The sequence below is a fragment of the Lipotes vexillifer genome, unplaced genomic scaffold (genome assembly GCF_000442215.2).
Source record: "Lipotes vexillifer unplaced genomic scaffold, Lipotes_vexillifer_v1.1 scaffold1208, whole genome shotgun sequence".
Classification (NCBI taxonomy): Eukaryota; Metazoa; Chordata; class Mammalia; order Artiodactyla; family Lipotidae; genus Lipotes; species Lipotes vexillifer.
Genome location: NW_006799247.1, coordinates 194,240 through 209,816, shown reverse-complemented (window position 1 = coordinate 209,816; position 15,577 = coordinate 194,240). Strand labels below are relative to the sequence as shown.

The window sequence follows — 15,577 nt, the reverse complement described above, 5'->3', positions numbered from 1 at the left end:
TGCGCGTCCGGAGCCTGTGCTCCGCAGCGGGAGAGGCCACAGCAGTGAGAAGCCCGCGTACCGGGAAAAAAAAAAAAAAAAAAAAAGTGAATAGGTTTAAGAGGGCAAACCCTAGGATCAATTAAAAACTCATGTGACTCTAATTTGTTATTGCTCAGCACATAAATTGAAAAAATAATAATATAATACAGTACACTTTATACTATGTTGAAACCCTAAGAATTGAATGACAAGTTTACAGCCACATTTAATAAATAAATTTTATTCCATTACTCTTCAAGTTATACTTGTCACCTACTCCAATCATTGTTGCCCTTTTGCTCATTATTAGTCTCAGGTTACAAAGAAGCTACTGACACGATGGTATCTTCATTCTGGCAAGATGACCCGAATGCCCCTGCCAGGCACTGGCTATGGTGGCATGGTACATAATTCACCAATTCTACAACTAATCTAAGGCAAACATGGTAACTACATTACCCCGCCAGTTTGGCTCTAGTTTGAGTAACTTCTTGAACAGGTCTCCCAGTTCCTAAAAGAAAAATAGGAAAGAGACAACCCCTTTCCTTCCTTGAGATGTTGGGTCCACTCTCGTAGGCATCTTGCATTCATGGGGGAAGCAACCATAGGATAAAAGTTTTAGTGAGGACAGCCGGGTGGCGAGACAGAAGGAAGAGGATCCCTGATGATCCGATCATACCTGGTGTCCAGCCTATTTTCCAGTTATGAAAGAATATATTTCCTTGCTACTTAAACCAGCTTAAGGGGAGTTTTCTGTTATATGCAGACTAAAGTTATATGCACTTTATGTGCAATGCCCTATTTAATGTTCTTCACAGCAGTCAGCGATATAAGAAATTACCTTTTCTTTATGTTTCCTCTCTAACCATTCCTCCTCTCCCCAAAGCCTAGGATAACACCTAGCACACAGAAGATGCTCAATGAGTACTCCTTCATGAAGGAAAGCACAAATCTTAGACAAATACAACATGCACACAACTTTTAAAATATCTCACATCTTAACCATTCAAATGATAATCTATCTTTTCCTATTCTAATTTACCTTACTAAATCATGTTCAATGTGACAAAAGAAATGATCAAAAAGCACCCCCAAAAAAGAAGAGTGAAAATAAAAATACAGTATTTCTCACTAGATTTCAGATATTTTATAGCCTGTGGCACTACAGAAGTCTCAAATATATTTGTTAAGAAAAACGGCATTTTAAATGCCACATTTGTACACAAAACAAGTAATTTAAAAACACAAGAACTCAGGACTTCCCGGGAGGTCCATGGTTAAGGGACCATGCTTTCTTTGCAGGGGGCATGGGTTCGATCCCTGGTAGGGTAACTAAGATCCCGCATGCCGCGTGGCATGGCCAAAAAAAAAAACAAACCAAACGAAACCAAACAAGGATGATAAAATAAATAAATAAAAACACAAGAATGCAATTTGATTTATTCTTTCTCAAGTAACAGTTAAACAACCTGGCCTTGATCTAAATTGGCCCGTGTTTCACAAAAGAAAAACCTGTGACTACATCACAAAATTACTTTTCATCTCCGTTCTTCTACCCAAATACTTGGAACTACAATGAGTAACAGAATTCTTTTTTAGGTGATATAATTTGAATGAAAAATTCATGTACAGTTTAGGGGAGATGAAAAACAAGGGCCAAAAAGAATATCTGTAGAGTCCCCATTTCCTAATAGGTGAGTCACAGGCAACAAGAGGAGTACAAGGCAGCCCTGTGCCACTGCAGACACTTCTGCTTACTGCTGATCATTGAGCCAGAGTACACAAACATCACGGTGTGTGATGGGGTGGAAGCATGCCAAGGTCTACTTGTGGGCCTCACCATATTTTTTATGACAGATAATATAAATATAATAGGACTTCAGACCAGGAAAACAGATAAACAATGGTCTCACAGTCTAGCAAATCTTAAATGAATATATGTACACTAAACCACCTAGACCAGATTTTCATGTCTTCTTTAGGTAAAAAATCTAATCTAATCTCTGCCAAACTGCTGACTATTTAGTGGATTCAAAAGAAGAAAATGAACAAAGATTGCCAGTAAGGTAAATAGCATCCATTGCTGAAGAACCATAAAAGTCTAGCTTACTAATAAGCAAATGAAAAGATGCTCTACATCATTAGTCATTTAGGGAAGTGCAAATTAAAACTATAAGAGATGCCATTTCACACCCATTAGAATGACCACAATTGAAAAAAAAAAAAAGATAGCAACAAGTGTTGGCAAGGATATAGAGAAAGGGGAATAGTCATACATAACAGGAATACAAAATGATGCAGCCACTTGGGGAAATAGCATAGCAATTTTTTAAAAGTTAAATATAAATTTACCATATGACCCAGGAATTCCACACATAGGTATCTACCACCATGAGACATCTGTTCACACAAAGAACTGCACATGAATTCATAGCAGCATTATTCTTTATTTTAATTTTTATTTCATTTTTGGCTGTGTTGGGTCTTCGTTGTTGCACGTGAGCTTTCTCTAGTTGTGGCAAGCAGGGGCTACTCTTCGTTGCAGTGTGCGGGCTTCTCACTACAGTGGCTTCTCTTGTTGCAGAGCACGGGCTCCAGGTACGCAGGCTTCCGTAGCTGTGGTGCGCAGGCTCAGTAGTTGTGGCTTGCAGGCACTAGAGCACAGGCTCAGTAGTTGTGGCTCACAGGCTTAGCTGCTCCGCGGCATGTGGGATCTTCCGGACCAGGGATCAAACACATGTCCCTTCATTGGCAGGTGGATTCTTAACCACTGCGCCACCAAGGAAGTCCCCAGCATTACTCTTAATAGCCAAAAGTTGGAAACAACATAAATGTCCATCAGCTGGTAAATGAATAGTCAAAATGTGCCATTTTCATACAATGGAATCTACTTAGCAATAAAAAGGAACAGACTGATGATACATACTACGACAGGGATGAACCTCAAAATTATTATGTGGGAACAAAAATGTTCTAAAGTTGATTTATGGTGACGGAAGTACTACTCAGTAAATTTACTAAAAATCACTGAACACTACAATATAAAATATGCCTCAATAAAGTTGTAAAAAAAATCACAATTGAGGTACTCAATTCACATTTTATATGTGTCAGAAATTAACACAGAATTCCTATTTTGTATCTACTTTAGCACCTAGCAATCTAAGATTTGACCAAGTATTCTCAGGCAGAAACAGGCTGAACTGCAAGGACCCACCCACCAGTTAACTGAGATACATACTTAGGAATACTTATAGAATCAAGACATCTTCAGGGCCTCATTTCCATCATTAAGCAAAACTCACTTATTCAGAAATTGCATGTTAGCGGAAACATGAAGAGGTGAGAACCATTAGGCAAAAAAAAAAAAAAAAGAGAAAAGAAAGAAAAGAGGGAAGCTGAAATATAGTTCAGATTCTTAAGTAAACAGAGAAGAATAGAGACATAATGAGATCTCCCATCTCCAGCATCCACGTCTCTGGATGTCGGAGGCTCAGGGAGTCTGCAGACTCTAAGTATCATCTTTTGAAGGGAAAGGAAACTAACCCTGATCTTGTAATTTTAAGTTAATCACTACATTTTGTAACTGGAAAATAAAACATTTATCAAAAAAAGTCTGTGTGTAAGACGTTTTCAATCTTATATTCTTACAATATAAAGACATTTAGGAATTGAGGGTAAAAAATAATAATGATAATCATGATAATTACTGCCAACATTAATTGAACATTTCCTATGTGCCAAATAAAGGGCTAACATACATGATCTCACTTAATCTTTATAAGAATCCTAGGAAGTAAATATTATCATACCCATTTTTCAGAAGAGGAAACTGAAGCCCAGACTGATGAAGTGATTAATGATCCCAAAGATCCAGTAACTCTGACAAGGAAGTGGCAATAACAGTGTCACCTGAAGGAAGGCCACTTACAGGGACAGCACTTTACTAGTGAATTCCTAAATTAGGCCAATGCAGATCAAATATGCCTTTTGCAAACTAGAGATTCTGTTTAGAAAAGACTCCAGGAGTAATAAATAAGATGTAAACCAAAAGACTGAAGTGAATCCACGACATAAAAATTTGACTAATCCCATTTCAACTTTTTGAATCAGCCTCAGCTGAAGGCACCCTCCCCAAATCACTTGCCCAACTTGGCTCATGGCCCCTCTACTATCTTTCCTAAATCCTTGATTATTTAATTCAGTTCAGAACAGCCAGAATGTAATAGGCTGAAGAGTGAGGTGCCTCCAGACTGCTCTCTACTCCCAAACACTAAGCCCATTCTCTCCACATTGCTTTTTGCACTTTTCTTCATCTGTGTAAACCTTTACATTCATTATGTTTCAAGAAATGTCAGATCCCCTTCTCTCAATGCTGCCCATCACAGTCCTCAGCATCTGTATTACTCCTTTGCACATACAGATCTTCCATAAACTATTATGTATTTAAAGTGTGCACATCTCATTTCCCCAGTGATACAATAAACTACTGGGGCAGGAAGTATGCTAATTTTTTTTTTTTTTTTTTTTTTTTTTTTTTTTTTTTTTTTTTTTTTTTTTTTTTTTTTTGCGGTACACGGGCCTCTCACTGCTGTGGCCTCTCCCGCTGCGGAGCACAGGCTCTGGAGGCGCAGGCCCAGTGGCCACGGCCCATGGGCCCAGATGCTCCACAGCACATGGGACCCTCCTGGACTGGGACACGCAAATATTGTTTTGTATTCCTTGAAGTATTTAGCAAAATGTTAGGCCCAGGATATATTTAAGTTTCTAAAGTATGAATAGATTTGTATTTGTGCTTTTTTTTCTATAACTGTATATGTATTTACAAGTATTTATTTGTCCTACCAATAACCTAAGATTATAAGCTCATTGTTGGAACAGATAATAACTTCATATCCTTGTACAGTACTGTATGTTTAAATTTTGTTTTTTTAAGAATGAGGTTAAGGGAGGGTGTGGCCAGGTGGCAGAGTAGGAAGACCTGGAGCTCACCAGCTCCTACAGGCACACCAAATTACAACAACTCACAGAGCAACTATAAATGAGAATGACCTGAAGACTAGACGAGATTTCCCACAACTAAAGACATAGAAAAGGAGCCACAATGAGAAGGATAGAAGGGGCAATGACATGACCTAGTCAAGACCCACTCACCCAGGTCAGCAACCCACAAACAAGATGATAATCATAATTACAGAGATTTTCCCCAAAGAGCAAGGGTTCTGAGCCCCACCTTGGGCTCCTCAGTCCAGGAATCCTACGCCGAGAAGACAAGCTCCCAGAACATCCGGCTTTGAAGGCCAGAAGGGCTTGGCTACATGAGAGCAAGAGGGCTGTAGGAAATAGAGACTCATCTGTTAAGGGTGTGTGCAAAACCTCATATACTCTGAGAGCCAGGACAGAGGCAGTAGTTTGAAAGGAGCCTGGGTCAGACCTATCTTCTGATCTCAGAGAGCCTCCCAGAGAGGCAAGAGCTCACCCTGGGGTCACTGATGCTGGTGGCAGCCATTGTGGGAAGCTCGTTCTGCCACAAGGACACTGGTGCTAGCAAGTGCCATTTTGGGGTCCACCCTATAGACTATTAGTGCCAGGGGCTTACCTGCCCACCAGTGGGCTGGCAGCAGCTGTGTGCCCCAACCAGACCATGCAGACAGCCACATGGGAAGCCTACCCCACCCTGCCTGACCACAGCCACTGTGCAAGGCACAGCCTGGCAGCCAACCAGGCCAGGGGCCAGCCCTGCCTACCAGACCACCCACAGTACTCTTCCCACCACAACAGAAGGGGTCACACAGCCCACACAGGGGATACCCCTAGAGCATACAGCTCTGAACAGGAGGGGAGTGAGCTGCTGGGCCCCACAGGATGTAAACTGCATAAGGCCACCTCTCCAAGATCCAGAAACTTAACCAACCGGCCTGATACATAGAAATAAATACAGAAAATTGGGCAAAATGATGAGAGAGCAAAATATGTTCTAAACAAAGGAACAAGAGAAAACCTCAGAAAAAGAACTAAATGAAATGGAGAAAAGCAATCTACCTGATAAAGAATTCTAGGTAATGATCATTAAGATGCTCCACAAACTTGGCAGAAGAATTGGATGAACAGAGTGAGAATTTTAACTGATAAGTAGTTAGAAAATACAAAGACGCCCCAAACAGACCCGAAGATAAAATAACCAGAAAAAAAAAAAAAAAAAAAGCCTAGAAGTAATGAACAGTATATTAGATGATACAGAGAAGTGGAATAGTAATCTGGAAGACAGACTAGTGGAAATCACCCAAGATGAACAGAAAAAAAAAAAGAATTTGAAAAAATGAGGGTAGTTTAAGAGACCTCTGGGACAACATCAAGCATACTAACATTCACATTATAGGGGTACCAGAAGAAGAGAGAAAAGGGCAGAGAACTTACTCGAAGAAATAGCTGGTGAAAACTTCCTTAACCTAGGGAAGGAAACAGACATCCAGGTAGAGGAAGTACAGAGTCCCAAACAACAAGAATTGAAAGAGATCCACACCACAACACATTATAATTAAAATGGCAAAAATTAAGGATAAAGAGAAAATCTTAAAAGCAGCAAGAGAATGCCCACAGATTGTCAACTGACTTTTCAGCAGAAACTTAACAGGCCAGGAGGACAGCCATGATATATTTCAAGTGATGAAAGGATAAAATGTACACCACAAATGCTCTATCTGCAAGACTCTCATTCAGATTTGAAGGACAGAGAAAGAGCTTTGCAGACGAGCAAAAGCTTAAAAAGTTCAGCACAACTAAACCAGCTTTACAAGAAATGTTCAAGGAATCTCTCTAAGTGAAAAAGAAAAGACCACAACTAGAAACATGAAAATTAGGAAAGGAAAATTCTCACTGGTAAAGGCAAACATATAGTAAAAGTCATAGATCAACAACTTATAAAGATAGAAGGAAGGTTAAAAGTCAAAAGTAGTAAAATCATCTACATCCACAATAAATAATTAAGGAGTACACAAAACAAAAAGATGTAAAATATGACATCAAAAACATTAAATATGGGGAGGTGGAAGTAAAAATACACGGTTGTTACAATGCATTAGAACTGGAGAGATCCTCGACTTAAAATAATCACGTATACACATAGGTTGTTATATATGAACCTTATGGTAATAATAAACCAAAAACCTTTAATAGATGTATACACACACAAAAAAAAAAAGAGAAAAAGGTCCAAACATAACACTAAAGAGTCATCAAGTCACAAGAGAGTAGAGCAAAAGAAAAAAGGAACAAAAGAGAACCATAAAAATGACCAGAAAACAATTAACAAAATGGCAATAAGTACATACTTATCAATAATTACTTTAAATGTAAATGAACAAACTGCTCTGATCAAAAGACAGAGTGGCTGAATGGATTAAAAAACAAGACCCATCTATATGCTACCTATAGGAGACTCACTTCCTATCTAAAGACACACACAGACTAAAAATGAAGGGATGGAAAAAAATTCCACATAAATGCAAATGAAAAGAAAGCTGGGGTAGCAAATGTACATCAGACAAGACAGACTTTATTTTTTTTAATTTTATTTCAGTTTACTTTTTTATACAGCTGGTTCTTATTAGTTATCTATTTTATACATATTAATGTATATATGTCAATCCCAATCTCCCAATTCATCCCACCACCACCACCCCCCACCCCCGCTTTCCCCCCTTGGTGTCCATATGTTGTTCTCTACATCTGTGTCTCTATAGACAAGACAGACTTTAAAACAAAGATGTTATCAAGAGACAAAGAAGGACATTACCATTTAATGATCAAGGAATCAATCCAAGAAGCAGATACAACAACTGTAAATGTATATGCACCCAACATAGGAGCACCTAAATACATTAAGCAAATACAGGTAAACATAAAGGGAGAAACTGACAGTAATACAATAATAGTAAGGGACTTTAACACCGCATTTATATCTATGGACAAATCATCCAGAAAAAAAATTCAATATGGAAACATGGCCTTAAATGACACATTAGACTAGACAGATTTCATAAATATTGATATATATAGAACATTTCAACCTAAAGCAGCAGAATACACATACTTTTCAAGTGCACATGGAACATTCTTCAGGACAGATCACATGCCACAAACTAATTCTGAATAAATTTAAGATAACTGAAATCATATCAATGGTATGAGCAGAGAAATCAACTACAAGAAAAAAAATGAAAAAACACAAACACATGGAGTCTAAACAATATGCTACTGAACAACCAATGGGTCACTGAAGAAATTAAAAGGAAATTTAAAAAAAATCTGGAGACAAATGAAAAAGAAACACAATCCAAACACAACAACACAACAATACAAAATCTATGGAACACAGCAAAAGCTGTTCTAAGAGGAAAGTTTACAGCCATACAATCATACCTCAGGAAACAAAAGTCTCAAAACAATCTAAACTTACACCTGAAGGAACCAGAAAAAGAAGAATAAACAAAACCTAAAGTTAGTAGAAGGAAAGAAATAATAAATATCAGTGCAGAAATAAATGAAATAAAGACTAAAAAAACAGAAAAGATCGATGAAAGAGCTGGTTCTTTGAAAAGATACACAAAATTAATAAACCTTTAGCCAGACTCATAAGAAAAAGAGAAGGCCCAATAAATAATCCAGAAATGAAAGAGAAATTACAAATTAAACCACAGAAATACATAGGATCATTAGAGATTAATTCAAACAATTATACGTCAACAAAATGAACAATTTACAATAGATACATTCCTAGGAACATACAATCTCCCAAGGCTGAATCAGGAAGAAACAGAAAATATGAACAGACTGGTTACCAGTAATGAAATTGAATCAGTAATTTAGAAAACTACCAACAAACAAAACTACCAACAAACAAAAGTCCAGGACCAGTAGGTGAATTCTACCAAACATTTAAAGAGTTAACACCTATTTTTCTCAAACTATTCCAAAAAATTGAAGATGAAGGAAAACTCTGGAACACACTCTATAAGGCCAGCATCACCCTAACAAAAAACAGGCAAAAACACAAAAAAGTAGAATTACAGGCTAATATCATTGATGAGCACAGATGCAAACATTCTCAAAATATTAGCAAACTGAATTCAACAATACATCAAAAGAATCATTCCATATCAAGTGGAATTTATCCTAGGGATGCAAGGATGGTTCAATATCCACAAATCAATCAATGCGATACACCACATTAACAAACTGAAGAATAAAAATGATATGATCATATCAATAGATGCAGAAAAAGCCACTGATCAAATTCAACATCCATTTATAATAAAACCTCTCTAGAAAGCGGGCATAGAGGGGACCTACCTCAATATAATAGAGGCCATATATGACAAGCCAACAGTTAACATCATATTCAATGATGAAAAGCTGAGAGCATTTCCTCTAAGATCAGGAACAAAACAAGGATGTCCACTCTCACCACTTTTATTCAACATAGTTTTGGAAGTCCTGGCCACAGCAATCAGAGAAGAAACATAAATAAAAGGAATCCAAATTGGAAAGGAAGAAGTAAAACTGTCACTGTCTGCAGAGGACATGATACCATATATAGAAAATCCTAATGATGCTACCAAAAAAATCAGAATTAATAAATGAATTCAGTAAAGATCCAGGATAAAAATGTAATACAGAAATCTGTTGTGTTTCTATACACTAATAACAAACTATCAGAAAGAGAAATTAAACAATCTCATTAACAATTTCATCAAAAAGAATAAAATACCTATGAATAAATATAACCAAAGAGGCAAAAAACTTGTACTTTGAAAGCTATAAGACACTGACGAAAGAAACTGAAGACGACACAAACAAATGGAAAGATATACTGTGCTCATGGGTTGGAAGAATTAATATTGTTAAAATGACCATAAACCCTAAGGTAATCTACAGATTCAATGCAATCCCTATCAAAATACCCATGACATTTTTCACAGAACTAGAACAAATAATTCTAAAATTTGTATGGAAACACAAAAGACCCCAAATAGCCAAAGCAATCTTGGGAAAGGAGAACAAAGCTAGAGGTATCATGCTCCCTGATTTCAAATTATACTACAAAGCTACAGTAATCAAAACAGTCTGGTACTGGCACACACAAAAAAGATACATAGATCAATGTAACAGAATAGAGAGTAGGGAAATAAATCCAAACTTATATGGTCAATTAATCTCCAACAAAGGAGGCAATGGGGAACAGATAGTCTCTTCATAAACAATGCTGGGAAAAGTGGACAGCTACATGCAAAAGAATCAAACTGGACTACTTTCTAGCACCATGCACAAAAATAAACTCAAAATGGATTAAAAACTTAAATGTAAGACCTGAAACCATAAAAGTCCTAGAAGAAAACATAGGCAGCATGGTCTTAGCAATATTTTTTGGATCTTTCTCCTCAGCCAAGGGCAAAAAAGCAAAAATGAACAAATGGTACTACATGAAACTACAAATGTTTTGGGGCTTCCCTGTTAGTGCAGTGGTTGAGAGTCTGCCTGCCGATACAGGGGACACGGGTTCGTGCCCCGGTCCGGGAAGATCCCACATGCCATGGAGCGGATGGGCCTGTGAGCCATGGTCACTGTGCCTGTGCGTCCGGAGCCTGTGCTCCGCAACGGGAGAGGCCACAACAGTGAGAGGCCCACGTACCGCAAAAAAAAAAAAAAAAAGGTTTTGCACAGCAAAGGAAACCATCAACAAAGGCAGCCTACCAAATGGAAGGAGGTATTTGCAAATGAACTACCCAATAAGGAGTTTCTATCCAAAATATACAAAGAATTCACAACTCAACAACAAAAAAAAATTGAAAAATGGGAGGAGTACTTGTATACACATTTTTCCAAAGAAGACATACAGATGGCCAACAGACATGTGAAAAGATAGTCAGCATCACTAATCGCCAGGGAAATGCAAATCAAAACCAGAATGAGATACTACCTCATACCTGTCAGAATGGCTATTTTCAAGAAGATAACAAATAACAAATATTGGTGAGGATGTAAAGAAAAGGAAACCCTTGTGTACTGTTTGTGGGATTGTAAACTGGTACAACCATTATGGAAAACAGTATGGAGGTTCCTCAAAAAATTAAAAATAGAACTACCATATGATCCAGAAATTCCACTTCTGAAGAAAACAAAAACAGTAATTGGAAAGATATGTGCACCCCTATGTTCACCACAGCATTATTTACAATAGCCAACAAATGGAAGCAACCTGTGTCCATTGATAGATAAATGGATAAAGAAGATGTGGTATATATATATACAATGGAATATTAATAGGCTTAAAAAAGAATGAAATCTTGCCATTTGCAACAACATGGATGGACCTAGAGGGTATCATGCTAAGTGAAATAAGTCAGACAGAGAATACAAATATCAAATGATTTCATATGTGAAATAAAAACATAAATAAATAAAATAAAATGAAAACAGACTCAACAGATACAGAGAACAAATGGGGAGAACAAACGGTTCACAGAGGGGAGTATGGTGGGGATGGGGTCGGGTGGGAGAATTAGGTGAATAGTTAAGTGATACAAACCTCCAGTTGTAACGTAAATAAGCCATGGGGATGTAATATACAGCATAAGGACAATAATATTATAGTAACTTTATATGGTGACAGATGGTTAAAGGACTTATTGTGGTGATCATTTCATAAAGCACACAAATGTCAAACCGTTATATAGTGCTCCTGAAACATAATACTGTACATCAACTATATTTTTAAAGGCTTCCAGTATGGCAGGCACAAATTGCTTTTTTGCCAGAAATATTAAAATCATTTTATGTATTTTTACAGTTGCCTAAGTATCCACTCTATTTTCTTATATTTCTGAATCAAAAGGCATTAAATAAACATCTCTTTGCTCACTATAAACACTGGATGAGGCAAATGTGAAAATCATTTGAAGAAATGTGAAACAGTAAAAGCAATTTACTTTTGTCAAAATAAGAAAGTGCCAAAGGCTGTTATAAATGGCAAGAAGGCAAACTTAGCCAATATATGCAAATATAAATGTAAAGGGGGGAAACTGAGCATAAAATCCTATTTGTATATAACATATACATGTATGTAATGGACACATGTATGTACACAACACCATTACAAGAATGAAAAACAAAGATGAGGAGTAATTTAAAACAAAGCAAGAGCATTTTCTTCTATTACAATGCCTAACTTCATAACAATAAAATGTTAATAAGGAAAGAAAATATGGAAAGAAAAGCCCAGATCTGTATACATTTTATAAACATCCATAACTAAAACATTTCATACCTGTAAACATGGCGTGAAAGTAAGGACTACAGGCGGCCAGCACCACTCTGTGAGCAGAGATTTCCATGTCTTCAGCCACAATCGTGACATCACACAGCAAATTCTGACTGTTTACAAAACAGGGAGAGAATAATTTTAATATCAAGAGTAAGTGTATTGAACACCCTATGCAAAAATTTTACAGTAAAAGCCCAATTTTCTGAAGTTAAGACTAACTAAAAATTTCCATCCTTAAAAACAGGATACCCAAACATGAAGAACACAGAAAACAATCATGACATAGGCCAACATGCCTTGGCCCTCACTCAGAATCTTGCCTTTGTTTAATAGAGAAATCTTTCAAACTTGATTATTGATTTCTCAACCTAATAAAAATTACTGGCAGCAAACCATTAATGGGGTGTAAAAGGGGAGGCTGTTTGCATTAAGAACTGCATCAGCAGAAGTGGCAGATGGTGGTATGACACGAAGATAAAGACAAAATAAAACACATGGAGAAAACTAAATTGGGTCAAAGTATCAAAACTATACAGACATAGAAAATGTCCTGGGTCATCAAGCAAAGGTAAAATTACATTCAACTACACCTGCTGCTTGAAAGGCGTTTGAGCATTTGAAGTCTAACTTAACCAGAACATTTTCCCAATGCAAAATATCTCATTCTTCAAGGTCAGAAAATATTACCACACATAAAATTAAATGTAATTTTAATGCTGTGCCCTGTAAGTTGAAGCACAGGTCACGATGCCATATGAGACATCAGGCAGGTCACGTGTTAGACTCAAGAGGTGGCCATCACTCAGCTGTAGTTCCTCCAGATCAGTGTGGAAAACTGACAAAGTCTACAGTCTGCTCTGCACAGATAAAATCATTCTGCAATTCTATGAATTCCATGGGTTCACAAGTTAAGCAGGGGGAAGTCAGTGGTGTTTTCAGGAAGGTGTTATATAGGAGCTCCACCCACATGTATTATTTCACTTAGACCCTACCAAAACCTTATGAGATCCATGTTATTCTGATTTTTACCCTTAAAATGTATAGCTGGGGAAACCAAGGAAAAGATGAATAAGAAGCCTGAAGTCACCACTAGTGGCAATGCCCGGACTCAAATCTATGGAGTCTGGCTCACAAAACCATCTAAAGCTATGTGGTTTTAAGACTTGTTAAAGCTTGAATAAATCAGGGAATAGAAAGAAAGAAACAACACCCAATTATTATTTGACATACTGTATACTAGAAGCTATTTTTTAAAGTTCTATATATAGTTTATAAAAGAGCCGGTTTTAGTGGGTTTTTAGCACTACCACTACAAGAATAGTTAGAAAAAATCAAATTCAACAAAGTCCTGCAAGATTATCTCTGCTATTAAGGAGACTAGCAGAAAGGACTGACAATGCAAGGATTACAGGACAAAGTGGAAAGCGCCAGAGTGAAGATGCTAGGGGAACAGGGGAGCATCTAAATCAGACTAGAGGTCAGAAAAGGTGTCCTGCAGCTACTGCCCTTAGCCGAGTTCTAAACACAAGTGTTAGCTGGATGGAGAAGGACAAGAGAACCCCACACAGAGAGAACAGCAGATGCTGCTGGACAGAGACATGAAGCAGCAAAGCACAACGGGGTGTGTGGCACAAGAAGCATGGGCGAGAAGGAGAAGAGGGATGCTGGGGTCAGCAGGGCCATCCAGGTTTCCTACGGTGACCAGGTCATCTGGACACAGCTCAAACGTGAGTCAAGTGCATCTTTATGTCTATTTTCCTTTTGTCAATAATCCTTCCTAGTGCTCTGGTTTCAAGATGGAACACAAGTGGAATTACATTTGAATGCCTCCAAATCACATATTGATTACATTCAACTTCAATTATAATTACTCATTGATCCAAACCTTCTAGCATAACACCTGCTGGCTATCACATAATTATCTTGGCCTTCCTGGCTTATTAGCTGATGTTAGTTAACTAAGAGAGTAAAAACACTGCCAAACCAGAATGCAGCCACACCCTGGGTTAGGTCACATGGAGTCTAATGCCACATTATAGATCAAGGACATGCTTAGTTTTAGTGTTCAATTTTTTATCTTTCTGTCTCTAGCAATAACATGTTTTTAAAACAGCACTCACAGACTAGAGAGATTTGACCAACCTTCTTATCATTCAGCCAGTGTGTGTCTGTTGACTCTGGCCCTTACCTCTTCATTCCAAGTGTGCATGCTCACAGAAGGTGAGTGACTTTAGGTGAGAAGAGGGCTACAAATAAAATCCGGCAATAAAAATAACAGAAACTTGTTTTAGCAGCCCATACCCAAAGTCTACATGGTGAGTTTATATTCCTGTTATGTGAAATCTAATGAAGGAATGGACTATAGAAGGAAAAGTCTTACAGAATAATGGTATAAAGTTGCTACTTAGCAAAATCTGAATTTATTCACTCATTCATCAAATATCTAAAGTGCGTACTGGGCACCAAGGACTATGTCAGTTTACCACAGTAAACAAGACAATGTCCGTGATAGCAAGGAGTTTACAGTGGAGCTGGGGAAAGAGACAAGGTGACAGGTACTTACAAAATGAATTGATAGCTATTAGGGCAAGTGTGGGGTGTTTGAGTACACAGGAGACAGGTCAAGCCCAAACATACAGGAAAGCTTTGGAAAGAAAACTGCTCCTAAGCTCAAGTCTGGAGAATAACAGGAGTTACACAGGCCTTATGTAAAACTCAAATGACACAGAAAAAAAGATAGGCACTCATCTCCCAAGTGAAACATCATGAAAATAGGTCCCTCTCAAGAAAAAAATTGCTTTGAAAATGAATCATACCCTAATATATCTAGACACCCTTTGGTTTTCTGATATCAAACGAATGAATTCCTAAGACTAGAAAACCCTATCACTGCTGTATATATAGAAGCCTCCCATAATCATGGTGGATACATTCCAAGACCTCCAGTGGATCCCTAAAACCACAGAGAGTACCGAACCCTATATGTACCATGTTATTTCCTACACATACATACCCATGATAATGTTCAATTTATAAATTAGGCACAGTAAGAGATTAACAGTAACTAGTAATAAAATGTAACAATGATAACTATACTGTAATAAAAGTTATGTGAATGTAACCTCTCTCTCGAAATATCTTACTAAACAAATTTAATGCCTTCTCTATCTTAACTAAGCAATTATCATGCCCTGTGGCTGTAACTTTCATAGTTTGAGGTGCAAAAGCAAAACT

General features: G+C 37.5%; 1 protein-coding gene across 4 annotated transcripts in view; it reads right to left on the bottom strand.

Annotated features, from left to right (window-relative positions):
- The window catches only part of KLHL2 (kelch like family member 2), a 124,189-nt gene that overhangs the window by 87,523 nt on the left and 21,089 nt on the right, over window positions 1-15,577 (bottom strand). For 3 of the 4 annotated variants that reach the window (XM_007471529.1, XM_007471532.1, XM_007471531.1), the window contains one exon: window positions 12,347-12,453. The exons of the other annotated variant lie outside the window; for it this stretch is intronic. In XM_007471529.1, the coding sequence (XP_007471591.1) occupies window positions 12,347-12,453 (107 nt within the window). The remainder of the gene's footprint in view (window positions 1-12,346; window positions 12,454-15,577) is intronic. 4 annotated transcript variants of the gene reach the window in all.